Genomic DNA, 20,706 nt, shown 5'->3' with positions numbered 1-20,706 from the left:
TCCAGGTAGAATGATGTGTCGCGTGGAATTTTTTCCGATATTAAGCGCTTGTTACATTCATGTACATATTAACATAACATCAGTATCAGCTTTTTGGGCGCTATATGCCAAAACTCCAGACAAACAGACCGTGCCAACCCCTATAGACGCCAAACCCGTCATTGAGAACTCCAGAAGCCATGCTAAAACCCAGCAGAAAGTGCGTCAATGCAATTTAGTCCACAATTCCGTAAAGCTTCTTGAAAAACCCCACATGCTTGCGGGCACACTCAGCGCGCTCTAGAGCCTCCTCGCGAGATCGAATAAAGTCATCTTCACCGATAGGGCTGAGTTCATCCCACATCTGATTGTACTCATCCTGATCACTACCAGTCATGGCCCACATGCTTTCGCGCAGGCGCTTGTTGCGCTCACGGTCCTCCTCAATACGTTGTTCGATTTGCTTCTTATCGAGGCGCAGCTGGGGCTTTTCGGTCTTCAACTTGCTGCCCTCTTCGGTACCTTCCTCGTGCTCAAGATCCAGGTGGGAGGGGTCGGATTCGCGGTCTTTGAGAGCGGCGTCAATTTCAGCGACACGCTCGACCGTGAGGACTTCCTTGGCCTGGAGACCGTTCAGTACGTGGCGGACGTGCTTGACGTTGGCCGCGCCGGTGCCATCTGGGGGGACGACTGAGTCTACCACGCGAAGAATATCGCGCTGCATCATGCGTACGTATGGGGGGTGGTTTTCTTTGATCGCTAGTTCGCAGAGATGTTCGATGAAGTACATGATGTTTGCCCGATTGTTCATATTGTTCTAAAACAGGCAATATTAATATAGATCAAGTAAATTTAAGGTTAGGGATTCTTACTCGCTCTAGCTGCTCCAAAATGCATGAGTGGAGATCCTCATCGAGGTCACGATACTTGAGCGCATAGTGGGCAGCCTTCTGGGCGGGGGTCACAGCGGCACTGAGATGCTGCAGCTGTGTTGTGAAGCGCATGCGCACCTCAAAGGGGTCAATCATTTCGCCGCCTGGTGTATCGTGCTCAAGGTTGATTAGAGAATCTTTGGGAGAAGACATCGCGTACTGTGATAGGCGGGAAGAAAGGCGGTCAGGGAAAATGTGGAGAAATGAAAGATGGAGTTCGAAAGTCGGAGAGGCTGACACTTTAGAGGTTGACCTTCTATGTGCTTGTGCAATACTCTAAGTTCTTTACAGTCGTTGTGAATTTTTTACTTCTTAAAGTCAGTCACATGCTAATTGTTTTTGGTCTTGTTGACTTCATTGATTCAAAGAAAACAAAATCGCTGTGATATTTCCTCACACATAGCAGAAGATTTCAGAAGACAGGGTTGTATACATATACAAAAGATGGCAGCATATATCACAAAGAATCCCGCCTTAAAGAACTGCCAATGCTAGATCTATCATTCCCATCAAGTAAACCAACCTCCTCGGCCTCATGGCGCTCTTGGAAATCACGGAATTCGTCATCTCGAAGGGCTTCTTCTCGGCGAAATTCAACGCCATTAAGCACCGACCAAACATCTTTTTTGGTCAGTAAGCCCTGTAAAATGCCTTTGTTGGCAAACAGCACATAGCGTAGACCGAGTCGTTGGAACATTCGCAGGACGATTAAGAAAGTGATGTTACTGTTCAAAGTCATGGGTGTCTGATCCATCCAAGGTCGCAGATCAAGGGTATCAACAGGGTCCGCAAAAGGTTGATGCGAAAAGAAGACCTGTGTCTCATCGGAGAGGTCGCGGGTGGAGGAAGCAGTGGAGTATTTCAAAGCAAAAGAAAGCTCATTTCGGGTGATATAGCCCAAGAGGATGGGACTCGACGTTTCGGAAACAACGGGGAACCCGCGATATGTGGTATTGGCGAGAAGACTGCGGATGGAGGCAATGGTGTGACCAGTTGCAGTGATAATGCTAATGTCATCCACGGTTGTCATAACTCGATGAGCAGATACATCTGGTGGCGTGGTGTCATCACGATGATCGAGGAAAGGATATTCGTTGAGTCGAATCCATGACTCGTAGATACCGCGCTTTCCAAAGATATCACCACACCATTTAGACAGCATCACGGCAATCATGATCGGAATTACATATGTCAATGCGCCAGTCAGCTCGAACATAATTACAACGATGGACAAAGTCATTCGAGTAGCACCACCAAGAGCAGCAGCAGCCCCGATAATGGCGTATAAGCCAGGTGTGACGCATGGGATATCCGGCTCACATTTGGCAAATGGGAAAGCCTTTGGATAAGCTTCTTGCCACATGCGAACCATGATACCTAGAGCACGTCCGTACAGAGCGCCAATTGCAACTGACGGGAGAATAATACCGGCCGGAATCTCAAGTCCAAACGTCAAGGAAGCTAAGAAAAATGCTAACAGAGCAGCCACAACCAAGAAGATTGCCACGCCTATTGAGGCAGATCCCGTGGCACAAAGACCAAATCGGTCATATGTAACACTGTTGCACTCGGAAAATAGTGACTGAACTAGCTCAGAGTTTTGGGCTCGCATAAAGTGATTCGGATAATTGACCAAAGCTGTGATCAGAGCCACAATGACCACTTCAATGATCGGCCGAGAAGAGTTTCGAGCTCGCCTCCACTTGGCAATTGTCGTATTCAAACGAATAAGGAATGCGCCGTAAAGACCGCCAATGATACCAAGTATGATGAATGGGATGATTTCGAAGCGGTGCCAGCCTCGAGTGTATGTAACCTGGTAGAGCACAATCTTGCCTGTTCGGAATGGGTTCAAGGCTTGCAATGTTACAGCTGCAACCATGGCACAAACAAAGCTTTGCCACATTGTTTTGTCCGGGAAATAATATGAAAGTTGCTGCAAAGGTTAACACAGTAAATGACAAGAGATTGTGAAAATCATACCTCCAAACTAAAGAGCACACCACCAATCGGTGCCCCGAAAGCGACCGAGATTCCTGCGGCGGCAGCCGCTGAGAGAACTTCTCGTTTGCGTGCTACGATATGAGTTCATGCGCGGCGCGTGATGGACAGTTGGGGACATACCTTCGTTACCCTTTAGGCTATCAAATGGCTTCATCAGGATATTGGCACAACAACACGCAACATGTACAAGTGGACCTTCTTTGCCTAACCAAAGACCAGAAGCGACAGAAAGACACTGATTATGGTTAGCGAATGCAAATTTTGAAATCATATATTTTCTCTTACCAGGCCGAGCGATTTGATAGCCAGCGTCCACGGGCCCATGAAATGCCGGATAACAGTTCCACCAAGAATCGTTTTGATCTCGGGAATTCCACTGTGCCTAGCATACACGGCATAGTTTCGAACCAAAAAGCAAGCACATGCAGCAAAGAAGACCTAGAGATAATTAGCAGAGCCGTAAACCCCAACTTATCGAGGGATAATTACCGAGAACACAACGTAAAATAAGTAACCAACGGTATATGCTCCTCCCTTAGAGGTTGCACCTAGTGCGTTACCCCATGGTGTCCAGTCTAGGCACTGCGAATGATCTATTTACCAAATTTAGTTCACCATGGCAGATTGATGGGGTTGAGACATCGTCGACGTACCATCCAATCCCCAGCAGCAAAAACTCTTGTTCAGATAGAACTTGCCACCTCCACTGCCGCTTTTGCAATATCCGGTTTTCAAATCACCCAACCAGTCCGTAGCAATGTCAATGCAGGCAGCAATGATTCCGACAGCAATACCTGTCGCGATCAACACCAACCAGACATTGCTTGCATCAAGGAGCCGGCGAGCATGGCCTAATAAACCTTGTCCACTTGAGTAAAGAAGTCGTTTCCTCTGCCGCTCCTTGGTATACTCATAGATCCAATCGATGGCGGTAAAGTCGTCGTAGCCAACACGTCTTCCTGGACCTTCCACATACCAGTCGAGCGGTCCGCCATCTTTCGATCCTTCGGCTCCGCCATTGAGCCCCATCGGCGCATAAGGATCAAGCGGTGATGCATCTCCACTCTGACCACCTTGCGGGGCGGGAGAGCTAAACCCAGTATCTGATGCGCCAGCGATGGGGGATAGGAGACTGGATAAACTGAATCGTGACGGTTGTTTTTGTTTTCGTTTGAAGGAGATCCTGAAGGCATCATCTAGTTAGCGTTATAATAGAAGGTGGAGCTTCGAGTACCAACGGTTCATGTAGTCCCTCTGCTTCCCGATTCACTTGAGGCTGATCATCTTGATCGCCTCTTGATTGCGACCAAGACCGGCCCTCACCTGAGCCTTGACCAGTCATTGGCATCATGAAACATAAATGAACCGCGATATTACCATCTCATCAAAGCACAGTTAGAAGGACAGCTTTGTTTGCCTTGTTTGCCTTGTTTGACTTGTTTGACGCGCAAGTGTGGCGCAAGCTTCGGAGATACGTAGGGCGGTGGATACAAGCCTAGGCGGGGACAGGTTGCGGCAGAAAAAGAACTTGGAGAGGAGCGGCATTTCTTCGTCTAGTTCCGACTACACATTAGAATCCCTCTTCCGGCCGGTTTAAAACTGGATTGAAGGCCGTTCTATACGACGATTCTTTCAGAGTCCGAACCGCTCAGTAGCTTCTGAGTGAAATCTCAATTTTCATAGTGACATGATTTTATCACTGGACTAAATTTAGTCAAGCAGGTGTACCCATTCCGTGAGATGTCGCTCATCTAACTATGGCTTTCTCCCTTCCTTATTATCGGGATGCTGGTCAATTACCAGGGCCTCTTCCTGACCAAAACGAGATTGAACAGGCAACACAAACCCTCCCCAAGAGATCAGATCACGGTGGGCGCCTGGTTGTAATCAGAGACAAATATGTAGTGAAACATAGCCCGCTTGTGACCAAAATTGAGGCATATACTTTACATTTTGTGGAAAACCAGCTCAACATCGCAGCGCCACGACTTTACACCATGTACCGCGATCAGGACACCTGTATATCGTCTTGAAATACATCCCCGGGATTTCTCTAGGGATGGAGTGGCTTTCGCTCACCGAGGCAATTAAATATTCGATTGCTGGACAATTGCGATGCATCTATGATAGGACGAGAGCGCTGCCATCGCCCAGCTTATACTGCAGTGTCGACCGAGGACCCGTTCCCCATAGGGATCACTTTCTGGTCTTCTGAAAAAGACCCTATATCTACCCTCTCTTGCAGTTGATTGACGACTGGCCGGTATATGTTGATAAGATTATCGATCCTTTGTCGCTGGAGGGTGCCATGATGCGGGTTGTGCTTGGTAATCTGGATTTCTAATGTGATAATACCACGTTGACCCTCATGTCTTTGTCCGGTCCCAATTACAATATAAAATATATACCCAGTACCTAAGGTAACTATACACGAAGTACGGAGTACATATGTAAATAATAGAAATGTGGCGCAAACTTCGGAGATAGGGCGGTGGGTTGCGACAGAAAAAAAAGTTGGAGAGAAGCGGAATTTCTTCGTTTGGCATTTTCAAATTACTACACATTGGAGTCCCTCTTACGGCCGGATTAAACATGGATCGAAGGCCGGTCTATAAGAGGACTCTTTCAGAGTCCGAGCTGCTCGAGCAGCTCCCGAGTGAAATCTCGACTTTCATTCGGACTGCATCGGGGACTCAACACCTCCACGCACTTGCGCTTGGCGCATTAAACAACGAATTTACAGAGAGCATTTTCAGGCTCTACGAACCGATCTTTGTCGATCTTGCAGCTCGATGGCTTCAATCGGATTTACATGCAGACTACATTCACGTATTAGCGGCATTTGCGCAGATTCTACCATTTGCACCTCATCTGCGGTCGCTTGCCAGTCAATATGCCTCATCACAGACTGGCCCTTTGGCGGCTCTGGCCGTGTCAAAGGAATTAACACTGTTGCAGTTGGACCAACCCAGTATTCGACTATTACTCCTCGCCCTCTTCCGACTCCTTTCGTTTGATCTTGAAACCTTCTCTCCCATTGTTTCACCCCTCCAACTCCAGTCCCTCTTCCAGTCCCAGGACCGAGTTACACGATACCTTGCCGTGCGATGCTTTGCCTTATATATGCATGCCGCAGATGCGGCCACCGAAAAGATGATCCGCGTCAACACTGGAGCCGAATCGATCGAGGGAGAGTGGGAAGGCATTATGATTGATTACCGTCTTCTGGGATTATGGGAAGAGCGACGCTGGGATGCTCTTGGACAGACAATTCGGAATGAGAGATCTTCTAGGGTGGAATCCGACGTCCTGGCAATGGTCGAGAGGACACGGGAACATTTCACCACGAAGACTGCAGAGATATGTGGAGTTTTAATTCCCAGGTTGAAAGATACCCCTCTGGTCTCTACGTCTGTTGTCAAGACTCCAACCGCAATTGGAAACCTGCGTCGGATTGCAGGCTCTTTGCTTGGACACAAGCCCATCCTGTTGGTTGGTTTGCCTAACTCCGGGAAAACATCTTTGATCAACGAGATTGCCGCCACCATGGGCCAGGCTGATTCTATGGTCACACTTCACCTGAACGAGCAGACAGATGCAAAGAGTCTTCTCGGCATGTATGCCACTTCATCTGCCTCTGGATCTTTTTCCTGGCAACCTGGTGTGTTGACCAAAGCTGCCCGCGAAGGCCGCTGGGTCTTGATTGAAGATCTCAACCGCGCTCCCTCTGAAGTAATGGGACTTATCCTTCCCATCATCGAGCGCGGAGAGTTGACCATCCCCAGTCGGAGGGAGCGTATCAAGTGTGCCGAGGGCTTCAAGATCATCGCAACCATGAAGTCATCGTACAATATCGCTGGCGAGGAGATTGCACCAAACAGCTCAATGCTTGGAAGTAGGCTTTGGGAGAGAGTGCAAGTGAACTCTCTTCCCGTGGATGAGATGCGTGATGTCATCCTGCAAAAGTTCCCCCTGCTTGAGTCTCGTGTGCCGACCATCATGAACGTTTACGGACGCGTGTGCTCTGCGTTCCATGGAAGCCTTGCCATCAAAGGCTCCCAGGGTCGTACTCCGGGTTTCCGTGACCTGATCAAGCTCTGCAGTCGGTTACACAATCGTCTACAACGTATGGGTGCGAAGACTGGCTATGAGCCCACGTCCGAGGGCACCGAGGATGAGATATTCCTTGATGTTGTTGATGTGTTCCTCAAGTATTTGCCCGAGAAGTCGATGCAGAGCACTCTTGCCGCTGTTGTAGCCGAGGCGCTTCTGATTTCCCCACAGCGAGCACAGTTTTGTCTTAATGAACGCACGCCTACTTATACAGACAAAAATAACAGCCTTGTTCTTGGCCGTGAGATTTGCCAAAAGATCAAAGTACCCAGTGGATCTGCACTGAAGAATGCTGCGGCAGCTTCAAGATTTGCTCCAACAAGAGCGGCCTTGTCACTTATGGAACAAGTCGCTGCCTCGATCCAGATGGCGGAGCCTGTCTTGCTTGTTGGAGAAACCGGTATTGGAAAAACCACTGTCATCCAGCATCTCTCAACCTTGATGCGCCAAAAGCTTACTGTGGTAAACTTGTCGCAACAGAGTGAAAGCACTGATCTACTGGGTGGTTTCAAGCCGGTCAACATTCGTACAATGGCAGTTCCCATGTTGGATGAGTTCACCCAATTGTTCGAACTAACTTTCTCCGCCAAAAAAAACCAGAAATTCTTGTCATCGATATCAAAGAGTGCTGCATCCTCAAATTGGGTACGATTGGTGAACTTGTGGCAGGAAGCTGTTCGTCTCGCACAAGGCGTGTTCAACCCCCCGAATGCCAATGCCGAGAATGGGGATGAGCAACCAACGAAGAAGCGGAAGCTGGATTCTCCTAAATACCAGCACTTACGCCAAAGATGGGAGAGCTTCACTATCCAGCTCAACGATTTTGAAGCTCAGGTCGCCCAAGGTGATGCCAAATTTGCATTTGCTTTCGTCCAAGGTAAAATTGTGAGGGCTTTGAAAAACGGTGAATGGGTGCTTCTTGACGAGGTGAACTTGGCTTCTCCCGACACCCTTGAGAACATTGCCAGTCTTCTACACCATGGCAGTGAGGGCTCACCGTCCGTTCTTCTCTCTGAGGCTGGTGAAGTCGAGAGAGTTTTCGGCCACCCGGAATTCCGCATTTTCGGTGCCATGAACCCTGCAACAGATGCCGGAAAGAGAGACCTACCACCTGGACTTCGTTCTCGATTCACCGAATTCTATGTGCATTCACCTGATACCGATTTGGATGATTTGCTTGCCTTGATTCAAAAATACCTCGGTGATTTAACTATCAGTGACCCGCGGGCTGTTCCAGACCTTGCACAGCTATACATGATCACCAAAAAGCTTAGCAACGAGAACAAGCTCACAGACGGAGCTGGACAACGACCCCATTTCAGCATTCGTACCCTTGTCCGTTCTCTCATCTATGTCATTGACCATGCCCATGTCTACGGACTCCGCCGAGCAATTTTCGAAGGTTTCAGTATGAGTTTCTTGACCGTGCTTAGCCTGAGCTCTGAGCGAGCTTTGATCCCCCTGCTCGAAACTCACATCTTCGGCAATGCGAAGAACGCAAAGTCTTTGCTCGGCCAAACCCCTCGTCCACCAACTGATGGACATGATTACGTGCAATTCAAGCATTACTGGATGCGCCGTGGTCATATGGTCCCGGAGGAGCAACCTCACTACATTATTACCCCGTTCATCGAGAAAAACCTCAAGAACTTGGTTCGAGCCAGCTCAACTCGTCGATTCCCTGTTCTCCTCCAGGGTCCGACATCCGCCGGTAAGACAAGTATGATCGAGTATTTGGCGAAGGTATCTGGAAATAAATTTGTGCGAATCAACAACCACGAGCATACGGACTTGCAAGAGTATTTGGGCTCTTACATTTCCACAGACGATGGAAGCTTGCGTTATCAAGAGGGTGTTCTGGTGGAAGCGCTGCGGAACGGTTATTGGATTGTGCTGGATGAGCTTAATCTGGCACCTTCCGATGTTCTTGAAGCCCTGAACCGACTCCTTGATGATAACCGGGAACTTTTCATCCCCGAGACACAAGAAGTTGTTCACCCGCACCCGAACTTCATGCTGTTTGCTACTCAGAACCCCGCTGGTCTATACGGTGGCCGAAAGGTCTTGTCTCGTGCGTTCAGAAATCGTTTCCTGGAGCTGCACTTCGATGATATCCCTGAAAGCGAGTTGGAATTCATCTTAAAGGAGCGTTCTCAAATTGCTCCGTCTTTCTGCACTCGAATTGTCGCTGTTTACCGGAAATTGTCTTTGCTCCGCCAGTCCAATCGACTGTTCGAGCAAAAGAACAGTTTTGCAACTCTGCGTGATCTTTTCAGATGGGCTCTTCGTGAAGCCGACGATAAAGAACAGCTTGCAATTAATGGTTATATGCTTCTCGGCGAACGTGTTCGCAATCCTCAAGAGAAGGCTGCCGTCAAGACCGTGATCGAGGAAGTGATGCGGGTCAAATTGGACGAGGATACTTTATACAGCTCTGCAGAGTTGGAAAAAAATGCCCCCGATATGAGCGAGCTTCCTGCCGGCATTGTCTGGACTAAGGCCATGAGACGACTTTTCGTTCTCGTCTCCAAGGCGCTTCGCAACAACGAGCCAGTCCTTCTCGTTGGAGAAACTGGTTGCGGTAAAACCCAGCTTTGTCAGGCCGTAGCAGAAGCCTTCCGAAGGGAGTTGTTCATTGTCAATGCCCACGTGAACTTGGAAACTGGTGACTTGATTGGTGCTCAACGACCTATCCGAAACCGAGCGGCAATCGAGAAGCAGCTTGTGGATGATCTCCAGATGCTTCTTCACGGGCAGCAGACTGACGCTTCTTTCGATGATTTGAAGCGGGAATTCACTGCTTTGACTGCGGAGCAGCGTCAAGTCAAGGACCAAAACCTTTTGCGGAAGATTGAAAAGAACGCTGTTCGTTGCAATGCCCTGTTTGAATGGTCTGACGGAAGTCTCATCACTGCCATGAAGACTGGCCAGTTCTTCCTACTTGACGAAATTTCTTTGGCAGATGACTCCGTTCTTGAAAGATTAAATAGTGTTCTGGAACCTGCTAGGTCGATTCTTCTTGCCGAGAAGGGTCCTGTTGACTCAATGGTTGTTGCAGATGGTGGATTCCAATTTTTGTCCACTATGAATCCTGGTGGCGATTACGGAAAGCGTGAGCTTTCGGCCGCTCTTCGCAATCGTATGACAGAAATCTGGGCACCCCAATTGTCCGAAGACGAGGATATTCTGCCTATTCTTTCAATGAGATTGGATTTGAAGGAGGAGAAGGTGGCAAGGTCTATGTTGCAGTTCGCCAAGTGGTTCAAAACGACTTTCCAAAACACCTCTACCACATCACTCTCCATCCGTGATCTTCTCGCTTGGGTCGATTTCGTCAACACCTCTCAAAGTGCTGACATCCAGTTCTCCATCATCCAGGGTGCTGCCATGGTCTTCGTGGATACCTTGGGTGCTAACCCAGCTGCAATGCTTGCCATGTCTCTCAACAATCTCGAGGGTAATCGCAAATCGTGTCTCAAAAAGCTGAGCGAACTGTTCAATGTCGATGCTTCCAAGATCTACGGAGAATCTGTCAGCGTCTCCGTGGAACCAGGTATCCTCCGCGTTGGACCATTCGCCCTACATGCCGCTGGTGACGCAGACCCTGACCCGCAATTTACAATGGACGCTCCAACCACAATTGCTAACTCCGTGCGAATCGCTCGTGGCTTGCAATCCTCAAAGCCTATCCTCATGGAAGGAAGTCCAGGTGTGGGAAAGACTACACTTGTGACAGCTTTGGCCAGAGCACTTGGAAAGCCTCTTACTCGAATCAATCTTTCTGAACAAACAGATCTCACGGACTTGTTTGGTTCCGATGTTCCAGTGGAGGGAGGAGATGTTGGACAGTTCACATGGCGTGATGCGCCATTCCTACGAGCCATGCAACGTGGTGACTGGGTTTTGCTGGATGAAATGAATTTGGCCTCGCAATCTGTTCTTGAGGGTCTTAATTCCTGTTTGGACCATCGTCAACAGGTTTATATCGCTGAGCTGGACCAGACTTTTAAGAGACACCCCGATTTCGTTTTGTTTGCAGCCCAGAACCCTCACCACCAGGGTGGAGGCAGAAAGGGTCTTCCTGCGTCTTTCGTCAACCGCTTCACCGTCGTCTATGCCGACAGCTTCACTGATGATGATTTGAAGACTATCTGCTCCAGGCTTTTCCCTGGCAGCCCTTCAGTGCAGACGGAGAGACTGGTTGACTTCATTTCTCTTTTGAACAAAGCCATCACCAAAGAACGTCGACTGGGCACAATTGGTGGGCCATGGGAGGTTAACTTGCGAGACATCCAGCGATGGCTTCAACTAGCCGACCGAGGAAACCTGCAGATCCAGACAAAGCACTTCCTTGACGTCGTGATCAGCCAACGGTTCAGGAACGAAGAAGACCGTAATGTTGTCGCCCAAATCTATGACCGTATCTTCACGGAGTCCGATACTGGCTTTAAGAGCTACTTCCACAACCTCACCCCCGAATACTTGCAAGTTGGTCTGGGTATTTTGACCCGTGATCCTCTGCTGCAGCGCTTGGCCGAACCAAACATGAGGATCCTGCCCAAGGACCTTCACATTGTCGAGTCACTTATATTGTGTATCGACAACTCTTGGCCGAGTATCCTCGTTGGAGCCGCTGGCTGTGGCAAGACCACTCTCATCAGAAAGCTGGCAGCTGTCAATGGTGCCAATCTTGTAGAGCTGGCTCTGAGTTCCGACACCGATACCATGGATTTGATTGGTGGTTTCGAACAGATCGATCATCGCCGGGAAGTTTCGGGCTTTGTCCACGACATCGAGATCTTTTTACGAAACCAGCTCATCCACTGCTTTGCCTCAGGGGACGTATCTGATGTTGTAATCTCCGCCCTCCGCATTTGCGAGCACTTCCAGTCTGTAGATATCTCGATGGAAAACGTTATCTCTTCGCTTTCCAGCCTTGTTCAATCTTCTGCCGATCCAGCCTATCAACAATTCCTTGAAAGAGCCCAGAATCTGTGGAATGCTATTCAGCAATCTGATAAAATGAAGGTTGGGTTCGAATGGACAGAGGGTGTTCTCACTCAGGCTGTTCAACATGGACACTGGGTGATTCTTGACAATGCCAATCTGTGCAACCCATCCGTTCTGGATCGTCTGAACTCCTTAACAGAGCCCAATGGTACCCTCATTCTCAATGAGCAACGGACAGAGGATGGATCTGCCAGGATCATCACGCCCCATCCCAACTTCAGACTCTTCTTGACTATGGATCCTCGCAATGGCGAGCTATCTCGTGCCATGCGCAATCGTTGTACAGAGATCTGTTTCTTGCCAAGCGAATTGTCTGACATCAAACCTACCATCGGTCCATCATACACTTGTGAATCATTCATCTATCGACTACGCCATATTTGGAACTTGGACACCTCTTTGCCACCTTCTGTCTTTGAGGATGCCCTTGAGGTGTGTTTGGATCATCTTTCGCCTGCCGATTTGTCCTACCTCCAGCAGTCGCCAAGCAACTGTGTCGCCATCCACTCTGAAGCTAGCGGCAAATCACAACCGTCCAATGTCTTGGAACGCTATGCCTCTCTGTTCCATGACAACAACCAGTGGAAGCCGCTTGAGGTGGCCAGCGGTGAGATCATCCTCGGAGGTGCGCATCTTGGTATCCGGGGAATGCTCCAACCTCTTCACCCACTCATCAACGAGCCACTCCTTTCCATTGCAGGAACCAGCGATTTCCGAACCACATTGGTTGTGCTGGCCTATCTCCAGGAGTTGAGACTCGATGTTCATCGCCTCCGACAAGGTTTGATCCAGGCAGACGTATCCGGAAAAGAGTTGAAGCCGAGCCAGATGACACGATTGGAGCGATCACTTGCATCTCAGCGTATTCCCGCCTTGATGAAAGATACGACTCAGCCTGTCGCCGCCTTCTTGTCTGATTGTGGCCAAGCTTTGTATAATTACATCCAGTCATTGGATCAAATCGCTATTCAAGGCCCTATCATCGTCGCAGCTCTTCGGGCTGTGATCTCCCTTTGCTGGGACATTTACAAGGCAACGGAAGTTAGCCAAGTTGATGAAGGTGAATTCCAGGTTTACTTGCAGATGGGCCGGAAGATTTGTGGGTCTCTACTTGACTCTTCCCCTCTCCTGGAGCCGCTCCAAATCGCCTTGTCGCAGGCCCTTGATCGTTTCCAAGAAGGATGGGCTCTGACCACTGGTCTTTCTATGCAGAGAATCTGGGATTCGTGGAGACATGTTACGCCTATCTCGCAAGAGAAGCTGGACTCTTTGACCGAGCTGGAGTCTACTGTCTTTGAATTCACCACTTTGGCTTTGCAAACTCGCGTGGAGTTGTCTCAATTAAGCCATGTCCGTGATTCATTGATTGATGCCCAACGATTCATTCTTCTGGATGGTGCCGATGGTGATGTGCTTGTTCAAGGCATCAAGCAGACCGTGGCTGAGCTCTCTCGGGCAGTTCGACGGTCAGAGTCAACCGAGTATCCATACTTCGCCCAGGATTTCGAGGCTCTTTGTCAATACCATGATATTTCCTCGTTCTTCCAGAACCCAGTCAATGATACGGTCATTCAGACAGTTGTTCCACTTCTGGCTGGTCGTGCGGCTCGCCCGTTGGACGCATCAAACTTCCAAAGCGATGTGCCGAATATCCTTCACAGGCTCTCATCGTTCGCGGGTTCTTCCAGCAAATCGGAGTCTGCGCTTGCTACTGGTGGCATTGTATCACTGTCACTTCTGGACAAGCTGTCAGCCATCGGCGAAACTAAATTGGGCCAACTCGATATGCTCGAAGAAGAGAAAAAGGCTCTGTCTAAGGCCATCACCCTCAGCAGTAAGCAAATTGCGACAGATCAATCTATGGACCTCAGACGTACTATCGCACGACTTACTGCCGAACTGGTGGCTTGTCATCGGGAGTTCTTTGCTCCTCGCACTGCAGAACATCTCATCTCAGTTCTTCAAGCAATCCAGCATGGCAACTTGTGCGAAGATCAGTCACCAATCACGGTAGAATTGGATGCAAGTTTGCCAAGCACGCATTTCCTCAGGCCTCTTGCTGAGCAGGCTCTGCCAACTCTTGTTGCGTCATTGAGAACCAACCCATCGAACCACCAGCAGAGCATCCAAAGCACCGGACTCGCAACAGTGCAGTTGGCAGTGCTGCTTCTCCGATTGTTTGTTCCCGACAAGACATTTGACCCTTCGCTCGGTCTCGTTGTCCAACGCAAGCGTCACTCTCAACGACTTGAAGAATTCACTGCTAAATCTGCAGCCATTCTTGCATTTGAGAAAAAATTCACAAGCCAGCTATCCAATCTCCGCTCTGAGCTTTTGCACGATGAGATCCGTGACCTAGGTGCCGCCCCCCTCCTTCCTTGGTCAATCGTCCTCAGAACTCCCAATTGAGCCTTCTTCAAGGCGAATTTGTGAACCTGATCAACACTGTCCTGAAAAGAGATCCCGAGCAAATGATTCGCGCAGAGAGTTCGGTCGAGTCTCGAAGTATGATTCAGCTTCTGCGTGATAACATCAAGCAATTGAGTTGCCGTCTCAGCACCCACTATAGGTCTTATGATGATATTACGGTTCCTGTGGTTCGTTTCTTGCAGCTTCTGGATCTTGGTGTATTCCTGGCCTCTAGCCAGCCCGAACAGTCCGCTGATATACCTGACATCCAAACTCTGAGCCAGCGGACACCCTTTTTGGGAGGCACTATTCACCCCGTGCTTGCTCAAAATGATGGACAGCTGCCTGGTTCACTCAAAAACGCGACTGAAATGCGACTCCAGGAGTTGTCCGCTCTTTGGGCCGCTCAAGATGCGGATTCATCCATTCTGGAAACAAGTGCTGGACGAGGAATTGTACAACGCATCTTCGCCGACTTCCATCAACTGTGGAAAAACAAGCTCAAGCAAGACCAGGAGGAAGAAGCTGAAAAGGGAGAGCTATACCATTTCAAGGGATCATGGGAAGAGGAAGAAGAAGTTAATGAAGCCGAACTTAACGCACTTTTCCCTACATTCGAAGAAGAGACTCTTCAAGGCGCCGAAAAGGTCGACCGCATTGATCCCAAAGCTATCGCTATCCGTCTTGCTTCTCTTCATGCAAAGATTGTTTCAAACGAACGCACTGGAAACGCATTAAATACACTTATCAAGCAATCTGGCAACCTTCTTGGTTCAATTTGGTCTGATAACGAGGCTTCATTCTCGCCCATGTCTCCACAAAACCATCTTCCTGCAGTTCTACTGCTTTTGGATGATGCCATCAACGAGGGAACTGTTGATCGCCAAAAGAATTATAACTTCTACACTGATTCGAACTTTGGCGAGGCTAGAAAACTGGTCTCCATCACACTTGCTGTCCAAGCTCGCTTTGCTCAAATCCAAACGGCCTGGCCTGAGCACGCTGTACTTGCTGATGTCCTTTCATTCTGCATGGAGATTCTCCAATTTAGGCACACTGAGCCTGTCGCCAAGTTTATGACGAAAGTTGAGAAGCTTCATTCTTTGATCCACGAGTGGCAGACTGTAGCTAGCAGAGAATATTCAGCTGTTGGCGTTTTTGATGACATCACAGCTATTCTCATCAGTTGGCGCCGCCTTGAGCTGTCAACCTGGGCCAAGCTCTTGGATATTGAGAAAGAGAAGTGCGAGGATGACGTTAGTGCCTGGTGGTTCATCGCCTACGAGGCTCTAATTGGCGCTCCTATTATGATGGTGGAGGCGGGTGAGCAGGACCTGAGTGAACACACCCAAAACATGGTTATCACTCTGGAACAATTCTTCAAGTCTACAACTATGGGTCAGTTCGCTCGCCGTCTGCAGCTAGTTGCCAACTTCCAAGCTTTGCTTGAAGTCTTCAGCAAAGATTATCCATGCCTCAAGCAGATTGTCTCTGCATTGGACAATTTCCTCCACCACTACCGACCATTCCAACCTGGAGTGGACAAGGTACTCAACGAGAAGCGTGCTGCTCTTGAAAAGAATATCAAGGAGCAGATTCAGCTGGCTAGCTGGAAAGACGTCAACATTGCAGCTTTGAGGGACAGCGCCAAAAGGTCCCACCTCAAGTTGTTCAAGGTGGTCCGCAAGTACCGCGCCGCCCTTGGCCAGTCAGCGCAGTCAGTTCTCGAATCTGGCCTTCCAGAAAGCACTGAGGAGATTACTTCAATTTCCCAGGCGGAGCCAGTCAGACCTACTGCGGTATTCCCCGAGGCGATGGCCATCTGTCAAAATGACAAGGCCTTGTGGTCTACCAGGGCGCTCAGATTCCAGAAGCCGGATGGCACAGCCAACAACATGATGAACCTCTATTCGGCGATTCCAGCCGAGTTTGATATTGCCAAGGATCTTGACACTTTCATCGTATCCGTGATTGAGAGCATGAAGGAATTCAAGTCCCAGACTCCCAAGGTCTTGAACGAAGACAACAAGGAAGACGTTCAGCACCTTAAGTCGCAAAAGCGTCGTCTCTATGCCGAAACCTTAAAGCAGCTTTACGAGATGGGCGTGAAGCGTAACGCTGGAACTAGCGTGATTGAAACTCAAGCAACTGTTCCGCAGGTTCTTGCCACCAGCGCTGCTTTCGAAGCTGGCGCTGCTACCTCAAGTGCAGTCCAGAGCGCCGATTGGTATTTCCATAGACTTTTGGATCTCCTTCCCAAAACCCGTCTGGCTGCGCGCAACTACTCTGAGGAGCTCAGCAATGTCGAAGTCTTCAGAAGTATGGGCTCTATCGAGCATCTTCTTTTCACAATTCGTCGCCAGAGAGGGATCATTTCCCCTGCTCTCAATGGCCTGGGCAGCTTGAAGTCTACGCTTGACAAGGTGCAGAACCTTTGGACAGCAACTTCCGCCTCTCTGACCCAAGACCATGCTTCTGCACCTGAAGAGCGTGCCGATCTGGCCAGAGTCGTGGCTTGGTTGGCTCCTATTCTTGGACTGGCTGCGATGATCGTCGGGGTGCATGCCAAGTTCTCCGGAATCGATGCATCCAAGCTCATTGAAGAATTGCGCGCTAAGAAGGCATCCTTTGATGGCCTGCGCAAGTCATACGAAGCTCTTCCCGTGCTTCCCACCCGAATTGCATCCAACACGCACCTTGAAATCGCGCAGCAGACGCAATCATCTCTCCAGGAGTTGGCCGCTGATTTGGAGAAGTGGACTGTGGCCCGCCCTGACCTTTCCTTCGCGTTGGGTCAAATCACACCTTGGGTCAAGACAAACATGGCTGCTCACCCACAAGTCAATGAACACAGCCTGTCTATCCAAGCCTTTGACAGCAGCCTTTTGACCGCCATCGATAAAATGCTGATTGGTCTCCAGAAGCTCAAGGATGTGCCCTCTGCTATCACCTTTGACGGACTGTTGTCGCGAAGTGATGAGTTCTTCTCTCGCGGTCTCAAGGCCGTCCATCTTACTGAGATCACCGCCGCATTGGAGTCTGTCCTAGATCAATTGCACCGCCTGCAAGATCACTCTGCCGGTGGCCTCTCTATTGCTGCTGCACTCGTCACCAGTATCTTGCCTATCGCCAACAGATATTACCAAATCTGCCGAGACCTGGCTGACCGGTTCGTTGCGGTCCACCGCGAGCTCTGTAAGACATCTTACATCTTGACCAAAACCTTCAATACAGTCGCCTCCGAAGGCTTCTGTAGCCCTGCCGAGGCCTCCCAAGATCAAGGCAAGGAGGGACAAATGGAAAGCGGGACTGGTCTGGGTGACGGAGAGGGTGCGGAGGATATCAGCAAGGATGTCGGTGATGACGAAGATCTCTCCGAGCTTGCACAGCAAGAGAACAAGAAGGAGGACGGTGACGACGAGATGGATGATTCCAAGGATGCCGTCAACATGGATCAAGAAGAACTGGAAGGTGACGCTGAAGATCGCAAAGAGGGCGATGAGGAAGAAGATGATGATGAAAGCGGCGATGAAGGTGATGATGACATTGACGAAGAGACGGGTAGCGTCGACGACCTCGACCCAGGTGCCGTGGACGAAAAGCTCTGGGACGGCGGTAATGATGAACAGCAGAAAGATACCGAGAACGAGGAAGGAAAGGGCCAGTCGGAGGCCGAACAACAGGCTGCTGCTCAGGAAGAGAAGAACGACAAGGACGGTGAAGATGGCGAGGAAAAACCAAAGGAGGGTGAGGAAGAGGAAGAAACAGAAGACGAGGAGGCCCCTGAAGATGAGGGCGAGGCAGTTGGCCGCGAAGAAATGGATGTCACCGATCCTCAAGCCAAAGAAGAAGAAACTCTTGAGCTTCCCGAGGAAATGCAGCTTGATGATGACAATGGCAAGTCTGACAATGGCGATGAAGATGACGATGGAATGGACGATCTTGACGACGACTTCGGTCCTGCTCCTGAGGAGGAAGGAAAGGTTGAAGACGGCGATGAAAATGCCGGAGAAGACGGCGAGGCCGCCCCAGAAGATCAAGGTCCAGGCGACGAAGATGAAGAGATGGCAGATGACGCTGAGGAAACCAACGAAGGCGAAGCTGCAGACGAGCAAGAGGAGGAAGCTGGTGGCGAGGATCCTGAAGAGCCTGAGCAAGATGACTTCCTCGCACAGCGCGATGAGAATGAAGCCGAGGGCGACAACGTTGCTCCTAGCGAGGCTGTCACCGGTGGACTTGGTGCCGAGCAGGATCAGAACGAAGAAAAGGGTGCATCTGGCGATGCTCAACAGGAGAGTGGCTCGACTGATCCCAGTGCCAATGTCGACGATCAGACAGGCGCTGCCAAGGACAGCGAGGAGAGCAAGCCCAGTCGAGACGCTGGTGGTGGCGAAGAAAACAAGCCAGACGAGCCTCAGATGCAGGCATTCAAGAAGCTCGGCGATATTCTCGAGCAATGGCACCGCCGTCAGAAGGAGATCCTCAATCCGTCCCAAGAGGAGGAGGATACCCAGGCTATGCCTGAAGACACCGACATGGCCGATGCAGACTTCGAGCACCTTAAGGACGACGATGATGCTGCAGATACCCAGGCCCTTGGTCAAGCAAACGACGATCAAACGCAAGCCCTCGACCAAAGCAAGGGCGTGGAATCCGACATCAAGCCCGGTGAAAACGATGCTCTTCCCGACGTCACGGAAGACCAGCAAGAGGACGTCGACAACCAACTCGAGGACGAAATGCAAATCGACCGCGAGCGTGCCCCTGCCGACGGCGAATCATCCGGCGCCTTCATCCCTGGTGGACAATCATCCCACGAACGCGCAGATGATGCCCAGGCCACCGAAGCACTGAACGAGGAGCTCGACGAAGTCGACACCCAACTCGCCGCAATCCACCTCTCCTCTTCGCTTCCCCCATTGACGCCGCAAGACGAAGCCCGTCGCCTCTGGTCGCACTACGAGTCCGCGACCAACGACCTCTCCCTCTCGCTGACAGAACAACTCCGTCTCATCCTCGCCCCTACGATGGCCACCAAGCTGCGCGGTGACTTCCGCACCGGAAAACGCCTGAACATCAAGCGCATCATCCCCTACATCGCATCCCAGTACAAGCGCGACAAGATCTGGATGCGTCGCTCCATCCCCTCTAAGCGAAACTATCAGATTATGCTCGCTGTCGATGACAGCAAGTCCATGCTGGAGAGCGGTAGTGGACAGCTTGCATTCGAGACTCTGGCGCTTGTCGCTAAGAGTCTGAGCATGTTGGAAGCGGGCGATCTGTGTGTTCTTGGCTTCGGTGACGAAGACCACGTTCGTGTTGCCCATGAGTTCGGAAAGCCCTTCTCCTCTGAGGCGGGCTCCCAGGTCTTCCAGCACTTCAGCTACCAGCAAACCGGTACGAATGTGCGCAAGCTGATTGCGGACTCGATTGCTCTGTTCCGGGAAGCTCGCTGGAAGCGCTCGCCTGGTTCTGGATCTGCGGATCTCTGGCAGCTGCAGTTGATTATCTCTGATGGTATCTGTGAAGATCATGATACTATCCGTCGTCTTGTGAGAACTGCACTTGAAGAACGCATCATGGTTGTCTTTATCATTGTTGATGCTGTTAAGGGTAGCTCTATCCTTGACCTCTCGCAGGCTAACTTTGAGGCCGATCCTGATTCTGGTGGTGAGATGAAGCTCAAGATGAAGCGCTACCTTGAAGATTTCCCCTTCCCTTACTACCTTGTCGTTCGGGACGTGAGGGAGTTGCCCTCTGTCTTGGCTACTGCTCTGAAGCAGTGGTTTGCAGAAGTTGTGGATGTGTCATCTTGATACTTGCAAAACAAAAAAGGCGTTGGATTTTATTTTTGGAGTTCTTGATACATTTGACGGCGTTGTTTTTGTATTTTCTTTTGTATTATAAATTTTAGAGACGTGATACACCACTGAATGTACATTTTCTACAATACCGAAGTTACTATACGTACCATATTTCCTATGCTGGGTGGAGTTGTCCTTTTCCAGATGCCGCCGCTTCAATGAGGGCGCTCAGAGTCAGGCTCACAGAGTAAATTTCTGTCCGGGCTCCGGGGGGGGTGCTGATTAGGAAAATGCACGGACATCAGCTGAGGACGTTGAGGCCAATGATGATCGGCAGATACTGTAAAGACAACGACTAGTTCGCTACCCGACGACTAGCGGTCCCCCCAACCCTGTTATTTAAAGGTTAGACAGTGGACATGCGGCAATAGGCACCAACCTACGAACGGCAGATC

At 50.1% G+C, this 20,706-nt stretch overlaps 3 protein-coding genes across 3 annotated transcripts; 2 read left to right on the top strand and 1 right to left on the bottom strand.

Annotated features, from left to right (window-relative positions):
* Positions 1 to 214: 214 nt before the first annotated feature.
* On the bottom strand, positions 215 to 4,263 carry N7529_000177 (uncharacterized protein; the record flags this gene model as incomplete). The annotated part of the gene is given in 10 exon segments (XM_057235708.1): positions 215 to 796; positions 852 to 1,048; positions 1,395 to 2,847; positions 2,895 to 2,986; positions 3,036 to 3,150; positions 3,201 to 3,353; positions 3,405 to 3,497; positions 3,569 to 3,593; positions 3,610 to 4,098; positions 4,154 to 4,263. 10 exon segments carry the CDS (start codon positions 4,261 to 4,263, stop codon positions 215 to 217), a joined length of 3,309 nt encoding a protein of 1,102 aa, XP_057102511.1.
* A 409-nt stretch (positions 4,264 to 4,672) lies between these two features.
* On the top strand, positions 4,673 to 5,259 carry N7529_000176 (uncharacterized protein; the record flags this gene model as incomplete). The annotated part of the gene is made up of 3 exons (XM_057235707.1): positions 4,673 to 4,934; positions 4,973 to 5,121; positions 5,161 to 5,259. The coding sequence occupies 3 exons, from the start codon at positions 4,673 to 4,675 to the stop codon at positions 5,257 to 5,259; spliced, it is 510 nt and encodes a 169-aa protein (XP_057102510.1).
* Positions 5,260 to 5,507: 248 nt separating this feature from the next.
* On the top strand, positions 5,508 to 20,263 carry N7529_000175 (AAA family ATPase midasin; the record flags this gene model as incomplete). Its single annotated transcript, XM_057235706.1, has 2 exons — positions 5,508 to 14,397; positions 14,460 to 20,263. The coding sequence occupies 2 exons, from the start codon at positions 5,508 to 5,510 to the stop codon at positions 20,261 to 20,263; spliced, it is 14,694 nt and encodes a 4,897-aa protein (XP_057102509.1).
* Positions 20,264 to 20,706: the final 443 nt, after the last annotated feature.

The sequence above is a fragment of the Penicillium soppii genome, assembly GCF_028829465.1.
Source record: "Penicillium soppii strain IBT 18220 chromosome Unknown utg000001l, whole genome shotgun sequence".
NCBI classification, from domain to species: domain Eukaryota; kingdom Fungi; phylum Ascomycota; class Eurotiomycetes; order Eurotiales; family Aspergillaceae; genus Penicillium; species Penicillium soppii.
Note: the sequence above shows the minus strand (reverse complement) of the source record. Positions and strands in the feature narration are given on the sequence as shown.